At 41.6% G+C, this 18,271-nt stretch overlaps 1 protein-coding gene across 1 annotated transcript; it reads left to right on the top strand.

The window, feature by feature from the left end:
* Window positions 1-570: 570 nt before the first annotated feature.
* Window positions 571-16,855, top strand: LONRF1 (LON peptidase N-terminal domain and ring finger 1; the record flags this gene model as incomplete). The annotated part of the gene is made up of 12 exons (XM_084267003.1): window positions 571-1,195; window positions 6,754-6,872; window positions 9,231-9,353; window positions 9,937-10,083; window positions 11,063-11,300; window positions 11,386-11,476; window positions 12,287-12,401; window positions 12,971-13,092; window positions 13,460-13,618; window positions 13,724-13,886; window positions 14,232-14,384; window positions 15,885-16,855. The coding sequence occupies 12 exons, from the start codon at window positions 571-573 to the stop codon at window positions 16,041-16,043; spliced, it is 2,214 nt and encodes a 737-aa protein (XP_084123129.1). The 3' UTR covers window positions 16,044-16,855.
* Window positions 16,856-18,271: the final 1,416 nt, after the last annotated feature.

The raw sequence follows: 18,271 nt of genomic DNA, 5'->3' as shown, positions 1-18,271 counted from the left end.
GACCCCCGCTCCGGGGAGGCGACGCGGGGCTGCGAGGGGCGGCAGCGATGCAGCGCCGCCCGACCGTGCCTGCCCGGGCCCGCCCCCTCCCCTGCCCTCCTCTCCCCCCGCGTGACTCACGCCCTGGCCGCCCGGCGCCAGCCCCGCCCTCCCGTTACGGGGCGCGCATGGCGCGGCGTTTTGTAACCTCCTTCCTGGCTTACGCCCTCCTCCCGCCCCACCTCTCCGTGGCGTCGCCCACCGCCAATGGCTGGGCCGCCCGGCGGTCAGCTGACGTAGAGCTTTATGTAAACCGGCGGGGTGAGGGCGCGCAGCGGAGCGGTTTGAAAGGGGGGCGGCGCTGGGCGCGCGGCTCTGCCACCGCCGCCGCCTCCTCCTCGCAGGGCGGGCGACCGCCCGCGGCCTCGGGTCGCGCGCGCAGGAGCGCGCACGTGACCCGCCCGCCCGGGTGCCTTGCTTCCTCCTCCGCCCCGCGCCGCCAGTGCCTCAGCGCCGCGCGCCGAGCCGAGCCCGGCGGCAGCAGCGGGAGCGCCACACCCCCCCCCCCACCTTGCCGGAGCCGGGCAGCCGATGGCGTTCTCTCCCGTCACCGCGGGCTCGGAGGTGTCGCCGGAGCCGGGCAGTAGCGGGAGCCCGGGCGAAGAGGCGGATGGAGAGCGGGAGCCGCTACCGCGGCTGGGCGAGAGGCTGGTGCCCGGGAGCCGCCTGAAGGAGGTGGCGGGCGCGTCCTTGGCGTCGCTGTGCCTCGGCCCCCTCGCCGGACCCCAGCGGCTCGGGACCCTGGTGGACTGCCTGGTGCTGAACTACCGCCTGCGGCAGGGGCTGGGCCGGGGCCGGGGCCGCGGGGCCGCGGCGGAGAGCGGGGGCGCGGCCGCCGGGCCGCTGCGCTGCTGTGGCTGCGGCAGGTTCCTGAGCGAGCCGGTCACCGTCCCGTGCGGGCACACCTACTGCCGCCGCTGTCTCCGGAGGGAGCTACGGGCCCGCTGCCGCCGCTGTCGGGACTGGCTGCTGCCGGCGGGGGGCACCGGCACGGCCGCTGCCCCGCTGCGGACCAGCGTCGTCCTCAACCAGCTGGCGGAGAAGTGGTTCCCGGGAGAGTGCGAGAGGGCGAGGACGGGGAGCCGGCTGGAAGAGCTGCTGGCCCAGGGTCGCTTCCGAGAGGCTCTGGGCGCCGCCAGCCAGGCTCTGAGAGCAGGTAAGGCTGGAGGAGAGCAGTTGGGCTTTTCCCCCGCCCGGTCCCGCCGGCCCGAGCCGCAGACTCCCCGCCCCGGTCCCGCCGGGACCTGCCGAGCTGGTAGCAAAGCGCGGCGGGCTCGGGGAGCACAGCGGGGTAAGGTGGGAGCGCGTTTCCTTCCCGGCCTTTAGCACCTCTTCACTGCTGAGGCCGGCAGCGGCCGGTATGGCCCGATAAAGAGCATCCAAAGTTTTCTCGAGTTTGCGGAGAGGATTCAAGGAACCTCCCGGCCGTCTGGTGGAGCGAGGGGACGGCTTGCGGGACGCGCAGCTGTGCAGACCTCAGCTGAGCATCGAGCCTGGTAGTGGGGTGCGACTTGAGAGGCGTGGAGGAGCGTCCAACGTGGGCTGCTCCTTGTCTTCCCCCCACATGGCGCTTGTTTACAGAAGAGTTTGCGGTCTTTTGTTTTGTTTTGTGCTTAGTTATCGCAGTGCACTGACAAGAGAAGCTCGGCTGCTGTATTTAACCTTGTTTCCCGAGACAGACCTATTTTCACAGTCTTAAGTGTCACCAAGACAATTCCCAGCAGGCCGGGCCCAGTTGCATAAGCAGACAGGCATGGAGGGGGACAGGTTGTGTAATGGCAGTGACATCATAGGTGGGTGTGGTTGAAGTTTTATAATATACTGTTGAGAGAGGGTGCAAAGAGGGGAGGTAGAGGCACAGTTTTAGACTATCCTATGTTGGTCACGCACAGCATGTCTGGTACCATGAACGCTTGAGATACAGTCAGTGTTTCGGAGTTCAGTCTTTGTAGAGGGAGTCAAATTTGTGTGGTTGATATACCTAGTTGGATCCAGTGACAGATTCCTTTGCTGCTTTTATTCGACTGTGGATATTAACACCTGGTGACCACAGGGCTCTGTTTTTGTTTTGTACCCTTTTATTAACGTTTAGAAATTTAGGAATTAGTGTTTTTACAGATTAAGTGTATTACGTTTGCACAGTTGTCTGCAGCGGAGTAGAAAAAAAAAAAACAAACCCAAAGAGCTTGCATAAGTCTAATCCTTCCAATCTGTTCGGGGGAGATACGTTAGATCTACTTCCAGAATAAACTGTTTTCCATGTGGGTGGGATTAGAGCTCAGATACATTTTGTATACCTTTTGGCAACTTAATTTAAAGAGGTTTACTTGTGGTCTTTAGTAATTCTATGTTATTTGCCCAGGTGTTTCCAAAATGTGGGATATGGGATAGATGAGACCTGAGAAAGTGGCTGATCTATTTTAAATCTTGCAACTGTAAGAAGCAGACTTCTTGTCCGTATGTGTTCTGAGTGATGGCATTGGGTCATGTGAGTGACAGAAAATGGAATCAAAACTCAGTGGCCTTCAGGGTACAAACTGATGGATCTGTTATTGATCACAGATGTTTACAGGGGTTCTGTTTCATGTTTTGCAATTGTTTTGAAAGAAAGAGTTAATTCTATAGATTCTAGTTATTTTTTAATGAGTTTAGCAATACCATGTACCTATCAATGGAAGGAAATATTTATTCCTTTTATTGTGAAGCTACATCTTAAATTTTGGCTTTAAAATTTGAGAGTAGTTATCAGATGTGGTGCTTATCCACGATTTCATTATTAAAACTTAGTGCATGTGCTAGAATTAAGTGATAGATGTTAAGTTTGAGATCCTTTGTACAATTGTTCCCTGTGTCTCCAGTCCTGAGAGCTATTAATATTCCAAGTATGTTCCAAGCACTCTGGTGAAGGTACTAAAGAACTTCATGAATCAGAATGCAGACATATATTAAATGTCAATTTAGACCTGTGGGCTCACAACTAAGAATTGAGGGTGATTTCAGGCTAATAGAGAACTAATTAGGAGCTTCTGGTACGCTTCCTATCTTCCTCCAGAACATGAGTTCTTGAAAACACTTAGAAGTGGAAAAAATAGCATGAGAAATGTATTCATGTTTAAAATCATTCATGTTTCAGTGTTTCCTGACTTGCTAGTTCATATCTGCTTAGGGGTTTTTTAATGCAGATAGAGATGTAAGAAATTATAAACCTAAATCTTGCATCTTAATAAAGGTATTGACACAACCTTTAGTCAAATGGCATCTTTTCGTTACTTTCTTATGTAGCTTGAAATATCTGAAAGACAAATATTTTCCATGGTGCTAGAGTTATTTTTGAAAAACATGGGGAATGTTAACGTTCATATGGTTAATGCATTTCTTGTGGGGGATTGAAATGAAATAGTTTAGTTAAAGGAAGACTGTTGGATTGAAATCCACACGCATCTTGTCTTTAATCAAGTATCGTGAAACACCCAGCTAATAGACTCGAGTTTGGTCTGTGTCACAGGCTGTCCCTGCTGGAGTGGGCCTCAGGGGGTCTGCTGACCAATTGATCTCCCATTCAAAGCAGAATAAACACTGAGTTCAGAGCAGTTTGCTTAAGGTTTTGTCCAGCTGGATCATGAAAACCTACAAGGAGAAAGATTCCACAACCTCTCTGGACAATCTGTTCAAAGGTTAATTATCCTCTTAGTGCCAAATTTTCATATTATTTCAAGTCAGAGCTGCTCCTGTTCCAGTTTATAACCATCGCCTCTTGTTTTTCCCCCATGCACGCCAGTGAAGCGCCTTCTGTATAGTCTCTTGGGTCCTCAAAGGCTGTTATATTCTATGAAGACCTTTGGGAACTGTTTTCCACTAAACAAGCCCAATTCTCTTGGTCTCTTCTCATGGGTTGTGTGTTCCAACCCCTGATCACTGGTGTGACCTTATAGTACTGTATTAATAAATACTGTGTCCTGAAGTTTTTCTGCATAGTGGTTGTAATTTGCATGTCTTCTATTTTGAAGAATTTGGGATAATTTTAAGAACCATTCACTAAGTATGCATGATCAGACCAGAGACAATCCATTTATTGGTACACTTATGCTGACAGTAGCCAGGAACAGATGCTTTGGAAGTAGTATAAAAACCCCCGGACTCACATGAGTGGGGTTTGTGTGCACACCTTTGTATATCTTCCTGTTAACGTAATAACTGGTGTACACGGCTCTGTGCTGAGGTGTCTCATATTTAAATTATTTGACTTTGGGTATGCAGTGAGTGATTGCTGCATGTGCAATATACAGGGTTACTGAAACTCAAAATTCAAGCATAAGTCGTGTCTCTGCTCTGTTTAGTCTTTGGTCTAAGGATTTGAAATAAGATTGGCATCTTCCCTTTAGGTGGCAAACATTAAAATATATGCAGAAACATCACAGAGCAATGTTTTCACCATTCCAAAGACTGGAAATTAAATTATTGTTGCAAAATTTGGCATATAAATTTAGATCTATTGGTCTTGCAAATGTTTAGACCAAATTTGTTTTCTGTGTTGGTTGTTCATTGGCAGTGGTTGTGTGTGTGTTCAGCAGCAGAGTTGGAGTCCAAATTCCTTGGTTTAGCCTTTGTGTTTTGTACCAGTTCAGTTGGACCCATGCTTTCCTCTTTGAAAAAGAAATGGAAAAAAAGTCCTCCTGCTGTACACTTAAACACACATTTTTATCTTCAAACTACCCCGCACCCTGCCTCTAGAAAGGAAGGCTTGGGAATTCTTCAGGTCATCTTCTATGCCTGAAAGCCTGGAAAAGATGAGCTCTTCCAATCATGTGTAAATAGGTAGCTTATCAGAGAAAAAAGGAGAAAAAAGGCCTGCGCTTATTGCTGCCTCTGAAGAAAGGAGCTTGGTTTAATACTGACTCTGCTGGATGCCGAAGAGTCAAATACATCAGAATAAATGGTCTGAAGAGTTTGATCTGAGCTCTAACGGCCACCAAGCCACAGGAAAGCAGGCTTTAGAATTCTTCTGCTTGTAGAATTACCTGTTTAAGTTAGACAATTTCCCAGACTTGTGTTAATACAAACATTTTACTATGTCTGAAATGAAATAAATCCAAACAAACAAGGGATGGGAACATTTGTATTTGAAGGGAAACAGTTTCAGCCTGAAGTCTTCTGGTAGTTCTGATTTTTTCTTAACCCTTTCTTTTTCATTAAGGTCTTTTTACATGTAACGTGTATCCAAATATAAAGCAGTGTGTTGGAATTACATGGGGGCGTTGACCATACTGACTTTTAAATGCAAAACAAGCCAGCATTAGAAATTATGAAAATTTAAACCAGACATTTCAAATTGAATAAGATGAAATATAAAACTGAAATTATTCCCCCCACCCACCCTGGAGAAAATCTTGTTGAAACAAACTTGAAGAATTATTTAATTATAGTACTATTTACAGTACAACAGTGTTTGATTTCCTTCATTCAATGGAAAACAGAGGTGTATTTATAAAAAAAATCAAGAACAAAACAGTGTGGTGGCACTTTTTCCAAGCAGCATCTGCAGTTGGTTGTGTTATGGAAAGCACGGTTTTAGTGGTGTGGAGGTGGGTGTGCTTCCCATTTAGTGGTTGCTTTGCCAAAAGTGCAAAATGCTTTTTGCTGGACATGAGAACTCGTCTTTACTGAGCACATACCAGTGCCTTTGCATTGCAGAACTTCCATTAGCACACCTCCTTACAGCAGGGTGGCCAGCTGGTGGTAAAGGCTTTCTGTATTGCCTATCTTTCCAGACCACATAGTAGTGAAGCCTGCTTCTGGTACTAACCAGATGGGAGCCATTGTGTAGGTGGGATCTGTATGCCCTATGAGGAAAGGCTGAGTGAGCTGAGACTGTTCAGCCTAGAGAAAAGAAGACTAAGGGGGGGGACCTTATTAATGTTTATAAATATCTTAAGCATGGGATGCAGGGGGAATCAGCCAGCCCCTTTTCAGTGGCCTGTGGAGACAGGACAAGGGGCAATGGCCTCAAGTTGGAGCACAGGAAGTTCCGCACCAACATGTGGAAGAACTTTTTCACAGTGAGGGTGAGGGAGCCCTGGGACAGGCTGCCCAGGGGGGTGTGGAGTCTCCTTATCTGGAGACATTCAAGCCCATCTGGATGCCGACCTGTGTGACCTCTTTTAGGGACCCTGCTTTGGCAGGGGGGTTGGATCCGATGATCTCTGGAGGCCCCTTCCAACCCCTACAATTTTGTGTTTCTGTGATTCTGTGTATCTCCAGCCATAGCTGGAAGGGGTCAGACACTATAGGAACAAATGACAGTTGAAAAGCAGACTTCATAATACTTACACTTTTTGATACAAGTGTGGTGAATTCCCTGATTTCTGTTGGTTTGAACAGGTATGCTCGAAGTCTGAAGTCTACTTGGACCTCAATTTCTTCCTGCCACAGCAGTACTGAATAATACTTTATTCTGTCAGCCTCAGTGTTATATCTTTTAAATATTTTTTTCTTGTTGCTGCAGAATATGTTAAAGGGTAGCTTGAAAGCCACAAGCTTGGAATTACTGATGCTTTCATGACCCAGACACGAGGGGGTGGGGGAGAATTTACTCTGCTAATTTTGAAAGTATGGTGGGAAAAAGTGTAGTTATGATCTATCACTATGAAAACATATGTAATTTTACAAGTAAAAATTTCTGAATTATAAAAAATGTTATTTAATTTTTGTCTTCAGATTCCAGTGACTTGATGCTGAGAATGTACAGAGCTGAGTCATACATTGGCCTCCAAGAACATAAAACAGCCATAGAAGATCTAAATTTTGTTATGTCTAAAATGCCAAATTGGCCAGAGGTAAGTTGATACCAACTCTTATTTTTTCAAAATCTGTGTTTATCAATAAAATCAATGAATTAGAAATTATACTTGTGTCAATTTAAGTACCTAGGTCACCTACCTTAAATGTTATAAGGCATGCAGAATGCTAAAAGGTATCTAATGCTAAAAGATAGTTACTTACATGAGACAGGCTTCTTATGAGTGTAGCAGGTTGGAGTTAATTGATGAATCTACTTGGAATTGTTAATTTAGCCTTCATCAAAAACTTTTGCTTCATTTCACAGCAAGAGATGCTGTCTTTGATGAAGGGTTAAGTGCAGTAGAACTGATGACTTAGGAAGTATTATGAAGTACTTTGTGCTGTCTGTAGTTATTTGTTATTGATTGTTTCTTTATAAGAACACTTTTATGTCCTCACTTAGGAAAGTTATTAAATATTTACAAACTTCAGCTTAATGTCATTTGGGTGGATGGGTGGCTGAAAATGTACAGCCAGCTTTAATCGCTTGAAAGCAGAACTTCTGAGGCCCGTGCTTTTGGTGGGTTGATGCAGTAGAGTTTTAAAATTTCTTGTGCTATGTACAAGTTGGTCCTTATAAAGCTGTGCACTTCCCTGAAGTGTTTATACTTTGATTGCAGTTCCCAAAATCAGAGCATTTTAAGCATTGTCTGTTTCTTGAGAATATCACAAGATGAATGAGTGCTGTTGCCAGTCATGACTAGAATTCTTTGCTCTATGTTAAATCAACATTTCTCTCAGTTTTTTGAGGTTTATTGGTAGACAGTTTTCTATATAAATTATTTAATTTACAACACAGTTTTCTTTTTTCCAAATACTACCCAACAGTCAAAAAATATTTAGCAGAAGCAATAGTTTTGCAATAGTATTGGCTAAATAATGTAGAGCACGTGTTTGGGGCCTTTTTTTAGTGTCTCCAGTACTTGGAGTTGGGATAATTTATGGTGATGTAACCTATAACAGCTGGGGTTTGGGGCTTGTTTTGTTTATTTGTTAATTTTTATTAAGATAAGGACACTTTGCTGTTTAGTTTGGAAAGCTTCTCTTTGAAAAGCCTGAAGAAACTCAGTGGGAAGTGAGCTTTGCAAACAGTGCAGGCAGATGGGGAATCGCTGGCCTTCAGAGCTGTAAGATACTGCATATTCCAGCACTGCCTAAACTCTGAGCACAGCAAGATCCTGCCACACAAGGGGAGATAACTGCTGCTGTCTTGGTCTCTTCTGTGTTCAGCAGTTCCATGGCTACTACAAATTCAGAGAGCATCTTACTTTTCTCTGTATTGGTAGTACTGCCTACTTTTTTCTCTATGTTTGGAAAGAAACCTCACTTAGCTGAGCTTGATTTGATGGATTCCTCTCACAGTTCTTATCTCTGTAGGAAAATAAACTGCCTGTAAGAACGAGATTAGCATACATTCCTTCTTCAAGATACATTGTAATGAAATTGCCAAAATCTATCAAAGATGAGGTATGCCCTCATCTGACAGCCTTTAACAGACTCTACTGTTACTGGCAGTCATTGCATAGAAACTGCACTCTTTTATCTTTTTTTTTTTTTTTTTAATTCAACTTTCTGTTCTGTTATCCATAATCTCATATACAACTTGCTGTATCTAACTTTTGTTAGATAACTTGTATTTATGTTACTGCAGCCTCTTAAAATTGAGGTAAGTCAGATAAGGAACTTGTTAGTTCTGTATCACATGGTTATAGGTAGGTCCAACAAAATTCAGTAGTCTTTTTCCCCCTTTTTTTATAGTAGGCAAATACTTTATCTTTTTAGCTACTGTTTAGTGTTCAAAAATAAAATACAGTTGCAGGAAGCAGAACAAGAGCACATTGGTTTGTGTTAAGAATAAAGACTCAAATGTATATGGGGGATGCATGGTTGTGTAGATTGTTTTCTTCAGTGTTACCCTTCTCCTGCAGGCTGGAACTATAAAGCTTTTAATGAAACAGGAGGCAAGAAGGGTTTCCTGTAAGCTGTTGTATGAGGTTATGCAATAATTTACATTGCATGTTGCCCTTCTTCCCCTCCAAAGGCTCACAGAAAGGGGAATTTAAAGCCTTTTGTGAATTCAGCAGTGGTCACATTTTTAACCCTCCATGTAAGCCAGAACAGTTTATCTGGAAGGAGACTAATGGCAGCCTATCCCATGACTTGTCAAATGCTGTAGGGAATTTATGTTAGACAAGGCATATAGATATCTACACTGTGCTCAGCTGAAGTTTCATGAAGAGTTACATTCTTTTTTGTCACTGTGAGTTCCAATTCCAACTCTTGTAATGTCTCTATGCGGAATACTGCAGTTCTACATCCACTCTAGAAATGCCTTCATGGTATCTGTTTTTCAGGTCTACTTCCAGAAAGGAAAAGTGCTGCAAGACTCTGGCTTTGTAGGAGATGCCTTACAACTGTTTCTACAGTGCTTAGCCCTTGATGAAGACTTCCTTCCAGCCAAGCTAGAAGTAGAAAGGGTAAGTTTCTTTATGAAACTGGATGACTATCTCTCTGACTTAGTTCTTTTATAAAGCTTCCATTATGATAGACCTTCATTAAATACATAGCAGGTTCAGTTAGTTCCTTCCAAGATACATCATACTATGTTGAAGAGGTAATCCTAATATACAGGTTTTAAGTACATGTTCCATAGTACATATGTTTTTGAGGTTAATGAAAATCTGGACAGCTGGAAAACAGGCAACAAGTTAAATATTCTAAGCTGAACTCTTTCATGCCCAGAGCACAACATTTTTATTCCTTTGGTAATAAACATTTATATTGAAAAGCTGCATGAGGATGATTTGGTAATGTCTAATTGTTCAAAGAGCTCACTCACTTGCAGTACAAAAGATTTCTAGATACATTTATTTTTAATAATACAGGTATGTAAGCTTCTGCTTGTTCTTAACTGTTCTTTCTGATACTGCTTAAATAAAGCTCGATTTATGAGGATAACTGTGTATAGATTGAATTCTTATTTTTAGTATGTACTTCTATGAAAAAGGAGCTAGACATAATTTCATTATTGTTGTGAACACTTAACTGTGTGTTTTCTAGACATTGTGTGATGTGCTGTCACCAGAGAAGTTAGGAGAGAGTCTGAAGGAATCTGCTTGGAATTCACCAATTATAAGAAATAAACCTTTTATACTTGGTTCTGAGGTGACTGAATCTTACTGCAACTTACAGCTTTGTCCTGAGCAGGTAACAAAAAATATAGGATAACTTTTCTCTTTGGCTGATATGCAAACATCAGATGTTCTGCTATCTTTATTTCTCATGCTTTCCAGCCTAAATACTGACTTTCTGTAATTGGCTAAGTTAGAAGAAAAGATCTGTGATTTGGGAGTAATGATTTTTAGTTTGGGGAGTTAGGCTCCTCGTTCCAGTGAACAAATTATTAGAAGGTGCTGAGATTTGATATTGGTGACTTCAAAATAGTGAGAAAGACAGTTTTTCTCCTCTTTGAAGCAGATGAGGATTTTTAAATTGCTAATGCAAATTTGAATACTGTCTTGATTTATCAAATTCCTCTAGTTAATTAACGAACTAACTGTGGGTATGTCCTAGTTTCAGCAGGGATAGAATTAATTTTCTTCCTAGCAGCTGGTATAGAGCTGTATTTTGGATTTAGGATGAGAATAATGCTGATAACATGCTGATGTCTTCAGTTGCTGCCAAGTAGTCAATGACTTGTCAGCTTCTCATGCTAACAAGAAGGCAGGGGGGTATGCAAGAAGCTGGGAGGGGACACAGCCAGGATAGCTGACCCAAACTGGCCAGAGGGATATCCCATACCATATGGTTTCATGCTCTGGACAAAACTGGGGGGTGGCTGGGAGGCGGTGGTTCAGCTTGAGAACTTGGTTTCAGGTGTTGAGCAATTGTGCTGTACATCACTTGCTTTGTATGTATTTTTATTATCATTAATGGGATTGAGTCTCTACTTTTCTGTCCTATTAAACTGTATTTAACTTAACCCACAACTTTACCTTTTATGTAAAAATAACATTTTTTATTCTCTCCCCATCCCACTGGGGGGTGCGTGTGGTTGTTGTAGCTGTCAGCTGGGTTTTACCGTGATAGTGTATCAGTTTGTCTTAGGTATCTTTGCATGTTCATGTCTTATATGGTTAGATTTGTGTTATTCTTAAGTACAGTTCAGTTCCTCCTCTTATTATAGAGTTTAGGAGGATCAGAGGTACTGGAACCTGTCAGTGGAAGCTTAAATCGTGCACAGTCTGCCCATGCTCTTAATTCAACAAAAGACCTTGCCAAGGAAGATGGCTTAAAGAGAGTGTCTTCTGAACCCCTTCTCTCTGGCCAAGAAAAAGGTGCTTTATTGAAAAGAAAGCTTTCCTTTTCAGAACAGGATATGGTTGTATGTGAAGATGGAAGAAACAAACACAAAAAGCAAGGAGGTAAACAGTCACTTACTTTGAAATTTAAAGTATTTACTGTCTTGTGCTCTTTTTTGAAGGAGTATTTTATCTTGCTTCTCCTTAGAAAGTACAAAAAGGGACATGACACTGGCTTTTGGAATGATTCCAGGAGATTTGATTGATGTATCAGATTTTGAGTGCGCTCTATGTATGAGGTAAGATTTCCTCCTTGATTCGTTATTTCCATTATAGATGCTTGGCCACATACCTGTTATTCACGTAAACTGAGGGAGGTGCAGGTTGTGATGAGTTTTGCTATCAGTCAGTGATTTTCAGCCTCCTGCTATCCCTCCAGTTAAATGCTTATTTAAATGTCACTCTAGTACTATATAACAATGTAACATTGTAATCAGGCTGCCTTTTAAATTAAAGCTGGCTTTGTTAACTAGTAACTTAAGAAAAAACCCAGGATCTTAAGAGGTAAACTGTTAGGGTTTTCGGGGTGTGTTTTAGTCAATAGAACCATTTAACCTTTTTGAGCATTAGCCTTCCCAAAATAAGTATTGCCTGTGAACCTCATATTTATCTGGGAGATGTAGATACTTTGGAATGTTAGTCTACTTAAATGTAGGTGATATATTTAAAATATCTAATTGAGTCATCTTAGGTTTCAAAATAAATACCTTAAAATACATGGTGTATACTAAACTGTCCATAGTCCTGTTTCTAGTATGTAATAATGTTATTAAACCAACTTAGCTTCTCAAAGAATCACTTAATTTTCTGAACTCTGAATCTCTATATAGTGAGAACAAAATCTTCATGCTTTGGGATAAATGTTTATAGCCTTGAAATGTGCCCAGATTCATCAGAAATCTCAGAAAATGAGTGGTGTGGTGGTAAATGGAAACACACCCTAGTGTAAGGGAGAAAGTAGAATAAGAAGTCTGGGATTAATTTTCTCTGCCTTGTTATGCGAAACACGTGCTTGCCATGGTATCTGACTTTAAATAACTTGGTTTCAGGCTGTTCTTTGAGCCAGTGACAACCCCTTGTGGACATACTTTTTGCAAAGGTTGCTTGGAACGGTGTTTAGACCACGCGCCTCAGTGTCCGCTCTGCAAGGAGAGCCTGAAAGAGGTACTGTTTCTCTGTGGGGCTCCCAAGCACCAGCACCCTGTCCTTTCACTGAAACGCAGCCACTCACTTTCACTGGGGTGGGGGATCGCTGCTGGAAGGGAGGAACTTTTGAGACAAACTTTGTACAAGTTGATTAGGTTTCCCTTGAGGTGTTAGAGGGGTTGTTATGCTTCTGTGATCATCTACTTTGTTGGTATAATTAAATCCTGAGTGTTTGTAAACTTCGGTGACTGCTCAGTGAAACTTTTCTGATCTTGGCATGCCTTCCTTATTTGTATGGCTGTGTAAACTGGGGAATGAATTCTGCCTCTGGTAAGTGTAGAAATACAGTTAGACTCTCAAGCTGTCAGACATTAAGAATTATAATAGAGAATTGTATTTTCAAATATTAGAGTAGCATTAGGTGTTAAGTGCTGAAACACAATCAGCCTTCAGAGCTGTAAGTTTCCATGGATTTAAATTGAAATTATGACACACTTCATATATTCTGGCTTTAAATAAAAGCTGTATTTTCTCAAGTCTTTTCTTAATATATATATGAAAATAACTTTTTAAAAAATTGATTACAGTACCTTGCGAGCAGAAAATACAGCATCACGGAGCTACTGGAGGAATTAATAATGAAATATTTGGCTGATGAATTACATGAGAGAAAAAGAATGCATGCTGAAGAAACAGCTGAACACTCAAAGTAAGTGTGCTGTCTACTATCTAGAAAACTTGAGAGATTCATATGGAAATCCATTTTAGAAATGTTTCATCATTTTTTGGTTAATAATGGCACGTTATGGATGAAGGAGGAGTGTAAAGACATATTAATTTGGTGTCTTAAATGGATATTCCAGAAAATTATCAGGGTTGCTGTCTACTAGGTATTCAGTCACTGTTATTAGTGTGTGTGTTTATTATTGATGAAAGTTGCTATGATATGCTTAACATTAAACTTTGAAAAGAGCACTTTATGACCTCAAGTATAGCAGATGTACTGAAACAAGTGTATTGGGTAGTTCAGTGATTAGATTTTTATGCTAAGTATTTCTTTTGAATTTCTCTTGAAGCTTGACCAAGAATGTTCCCATGTTTGTTTGCACTATGGCATATCCTACTGTGCCTTGCCCACTACATGTGTTTGAGCCAAGATACAGACTAATGATTCGCAGAAGTATGGAAACTGGGACTAAACAGTTTGGCATGTGTATAAGTGATTCTCAAAATGGGTAGGTTTAATCCTAATTCCAAGCTTCTCATGTCCTTTTTTTAAATTATAAAAAGTCTCCTATAAAAAGGGTGTAGTTGCATTACTGACAAGGTCTCTTTTCTAGTTTTGCAGATTATGGATGCATGCTGCAAATTAGGAATGTTCATTTTCTGCCTGATGGACGCTCTGTTGTTGATACAGTTGGTGGAAAGAGATTCAGAGTGTTACGAAGAGGGATGAAAGATGGTTATTGCACTGCAGACATAGAATATTTGGAAGATGTTAAGGTATCCAGAATGCTGTATAAATACTTACTAGTATTAATAGCTCAAGACTTTTGCTTGATTTATTCTTGAGTGCCAGCACATAGATAAGAAATGGAAGCTAACTTATTTTTTATTATTGTTATTGTTATTATTATACAAAGAAAAACTGGGTTTTGTTCAAACAATAGATTGAAGCTGTAACATTTTAAAAGGATCACAGGATTTCTTTGCTACTCAGTCAGCAATCAAGGGTTAGGAGAACGTAAAAAGTGTATCTAAATATAGTTGAAGTCCAGTTTATTTTTTTTTTAGCTTGCACACCTTCACTGTTTCTCTAATGGTATTTTCATAATGTTCCTCCTATAGATTGCTGATGAAGAAGAACTAAAGAAACTGAGGGAACTACACAATTTTGTTTACAGTCAGGCCTGCAGTTGGTTCCAGAACTTAAGAAACAAATTTCGCACTCAAATTCTTCAACACTTTGGGCCAATGCCTGGCAGGGAGGAAAATATACAGGTGAGACATCATTTAATATCAGTTATTAGGTGCTTAGTTCTAAAAGTAAACACCCTCCCCCATTAACAACTCCTAAACATTTAAAGAAAAAAAAATAAAGAGAGGGGTATTCCCATCTTTTAATGTGTAAGGCTTGCATCTTGCTTCTCCTGTGATGAGCAAGAAAAGGCAACCATTGTCATGCAGGAAAGGATGAGATGGTGCTGTGGAGATAAAGCTAATACACTGATTTAAAAATAATAAACTGAGAACACAAGTTCTGGGTTCCAGTAGCATTTTAAACTCTTGGTTTGTGTAAAGGTGTCAGAAGTCAAATAGGAAAAAGGTGGTAATCTTTGCCAAAGAGCCAATCCCAAGTAACACTCTACTCCTTTCTGACCTAGTGCTCAGAAACTGCTGCAGCTGCCAGGATTTAACAAATGCTTCTTAAGAAACTAGCTGCAGCAATATATTTTAATGGTTATTAAACAATTAATGAAGACTGGTGAGATCCTGAAAGAGCAAAGGCTGGGGAAAAGTAACATTTCAAAATGTGCAAAAATTTGGCTTTCAAAGTGGAATCGTATATGAAGGGGTATCTGATGAGAGCCTGGCTCTCACCCATGTGCTACGGCTTATGGGGCTGTGTTAACAGATCTGGGAGGATTGCATGCTGTGGAGGCCAGTGCATCAATTCAGAACTGGACTTAGAGAAAATTAATTTAAAAAACAGCCCAGATTTAAAGCAACATACTAAGGAAGAGGAGTAAATGTGCAAAACCAGGGCAACTAGCAGGGCAGTGAAAACTGTGGGTATGTACCTGAGATTTGTAATAGAACACAGATGTGTCAGCTGTGTGATACAGAGGTGAGGGAGGAAGTGTCATCCTGGAGTGTACTGCCACCGGTAATATTTTTGCAAGTCCTTTTCTGTAATTAATTTTCTCTGCAGTGATAGGACCTCTTTTCAGGGTATGACATCTGGGGCTTGGGGTAGAGAGCAGAGTAAGGTACAGGGAAAAGTTACATGATAAGTTTTATCAACTTAAAAGAAACAGATGAAGTAGTCCTGCTCTGTCTAGGAGGTAGTGAGACAGGCGAGGGACTGGGAGGTGATAGAACACTCCTTCAAATATAATAAAGAGAAAGAAAGGGAAACATTGGGCTTCAAGAATATTCAAGCCTCAGGAATAGCAGGACAGACAGTGGATCTAGTTTTTATCAGGGAGGTATGTTATTAGGTGACTGTCATACACTTCACCACCTTTTCCCAAGGAAGCTTGGTGTCTTCAAAATAATTGCTTTATTGAGCTTAGATTAAGAATACCTTATTTGACTTCTCAGTTGGGGAGGAATCAGAAAAGAACTCTTCTGATGTCAGAGGTCTACAATTTTGGAATGATTCCAGGAGATAGAATTAGTATCAAATTTTAGTCTTTGACAACTTTGTCTTTTGATGTCTTCATGTTTGTCAACTGTACTACCCTGGTTATGGGTAACCAACTTATCTTTTATTTTTAGGCAATGCCCAACGGTCCTGCTTGGTGTTGGTGGCTTCTAGCTGTTCTCCCAGTAGACCCCAGATATCAGCTGTCAGTTCTCTCCATGATGTCTTTAAAAGACCGTCTGATAAAGATCCAACATATACTCACATATTTTTCTAGAGACCAGTCCAAGTGACTGACCGCCCGGGTCTTCCTGAAAAGTTACTCTGTTCTGGTTGTAGTCGCAGCTGGAATCTTTGCTGCCTTTGCACATCTGGCGCTGGTTTGAGAAGTGTGATGGAACTGCTTTTCCTCTCTCCTCCCCGCCCTCCCGACTTCCTGAACCACCTGGTTCTGTGAGTGCACACCCTCTCCAGCTACGAGAGAAGACCACTGACGATTGCACAGAGTCAATCCAGCTAGATATGTTCTTCACATGATCTACGTTACGATTTGCACTATGTAGAAGAGAACCTTTGTTTGAGACTTGATCATTTTAGCCACTGACTTTTTAAAGCTGTGGGAAGCGCAGGACTTAAGGCTGACAGTCCAAGTTTACAATACTGAGGAGGTATTAAAGGTTTTGCAAATGTTTGCCTCATACAACTGTTCTTTTGCTGTTTGCACAAATATTTGAAATATAGTATTGAATGTCACTGTTGGATATTGCTCCTCTTGTTGAATTCCCTTGACCATGAACATGGCAGAGATTTTTAAGTTATCTTGTAAATGTATACATCACAGAACAGGTGACATTATGAACTGTATGCTGATCTGAGAGCCAATTTTAAGGAACAAATGCAAAAAAAAAAAGGTACTTCTGTCTAAAACTACTTAAAACTGTGAATATGGTTTACATACCTAGGCCTGTACATGTTAGAGAGGAAGCTGAAAGCTAAATGCTAGTACTGGGCTTTTCAGGCTGGCTGTTCTTCCAGAGCACACACCTAGTTCCTATAGCTTAGAAGAAACCTTAGAGTGTGCGTGTGTGTATTGGGGATTGTGCATCCAGGATTTAAAAGCTTAAAGTTTTCTTTGAACTATTTAAGTTGGTGCAAATGTGAGTTCTATGCCTTACTCATACCAGTAGTAGAGCACACTGCAGAGGCGAGGTTAGCGTCATGCTGCCCATAGGTACTTTTTGTAACTAAAGGTTTGCATATTTGTGAATATGTGGGATACTGGCTTTCTTGTATGTAAATCATTTGTAAAATATTTCTTAAATCTTGCTTTTGCTAATATATTTAATTTTCAATAAAAGCTAAAAGTTTGTAATATTTTTAACTTTATCAAAACGTAGACATCACTTTTTGTTTTCCATATGCTTTGTTTTGGGATCTTAATCCAGAAGCAGCTGTTTAACCTACAGCAAGGTTGTGGGCACTTCATGATGCAAGCAGTATGTACATAATCTGTTTCTGATCATAGTGCCCATCTCGGACTGATTGTTGGTCAGAAGAGTGTTTGCTGGGGTCCTGCTTTTGTATCTACTTCACTTAAGGTGGTTTCAGGTATGAAGTTTGCCCTTTACAAAGCTGGGGAAGCTGTTTCTGCAGACCAGTTGGGTGTTTCAGGCTTGCTAATCAAATGCTCTGGCTGGCTCCTCTTCTGGAGTTTAAGGCTTGAGATACTACAGGCAACCCAAAATCTGCAGGATTGTTTTTCAATGTGGGCTTCTATCTAGGGTGAATTTCCCCTTGCTTGTATCAGTATAGTCCTGCACTAATATTTGGAAAGCTTTATGTGCCACCTCAGTATGTTAGAACCTGAGAAACTTAATCTTTGTATCACCATGATCACCTTAAACACAGGTGACAGTATTGTATTTTCTTGACAGCAAAAAGTCCCTATAGCCAGGCTTGAAGTACCCAAATAATCTAGTGGTAATTTTTTTTCTTGCCAAGAGCTTCTATACTGAAATTGAGTATTCCCGAGCCTGCTGCAAGATGTGGTTTCTGGGTGTGGTTTTATACATTACCATGTCTTTATCCAAATTTTTATTTAATTAAAAAGTGCCAGCTGGCTTGCACTGTCTGCAAGAGGAAACTTAAATAAACAGTAACGATAGAAAAAGCAGCGTTACTGCGATTGACAGGTGCTGTGTTAAGACTGATCGTAAGCATCACTCTTCAGTAACCCACACACATCATCATTGCAGGTGCTGTTGGCAGTGCTCCGGCCCTGAGAATGGGGAGGGAAGATTTTCAAGAGAATTTTTAAGTTGGAATTTTTCCCTTTGTCTGGTTAGAATGGGGCAGAACAACATGCTCACCTGAACGATGTCACAGACCTTTCAGTAAGTACCTTAAAGAACGATACCGTGCTGAATGATACCGTGCTGTACTTTGTACTTAGGGGGTTGAATTTGGGAAGTGGTTCCTTACTCTTTTGTTTCCCCCTGTATCACACATAAAGGGTTCTTTG

This window comes from Gallinula chloropus (genome assembly GCF_964237585.1).
Source record: "Gallinula chloropus genome assembly, chromosome: 7".
NCBI lineage: Eukaryota > Metazoa > Chordata > Aves > Gruiformes > Rallidae > Gallinula > Gallinula chloropus.
This window is presented reverse-complemented; position numbering and strand designations above follow the sequence as displayed.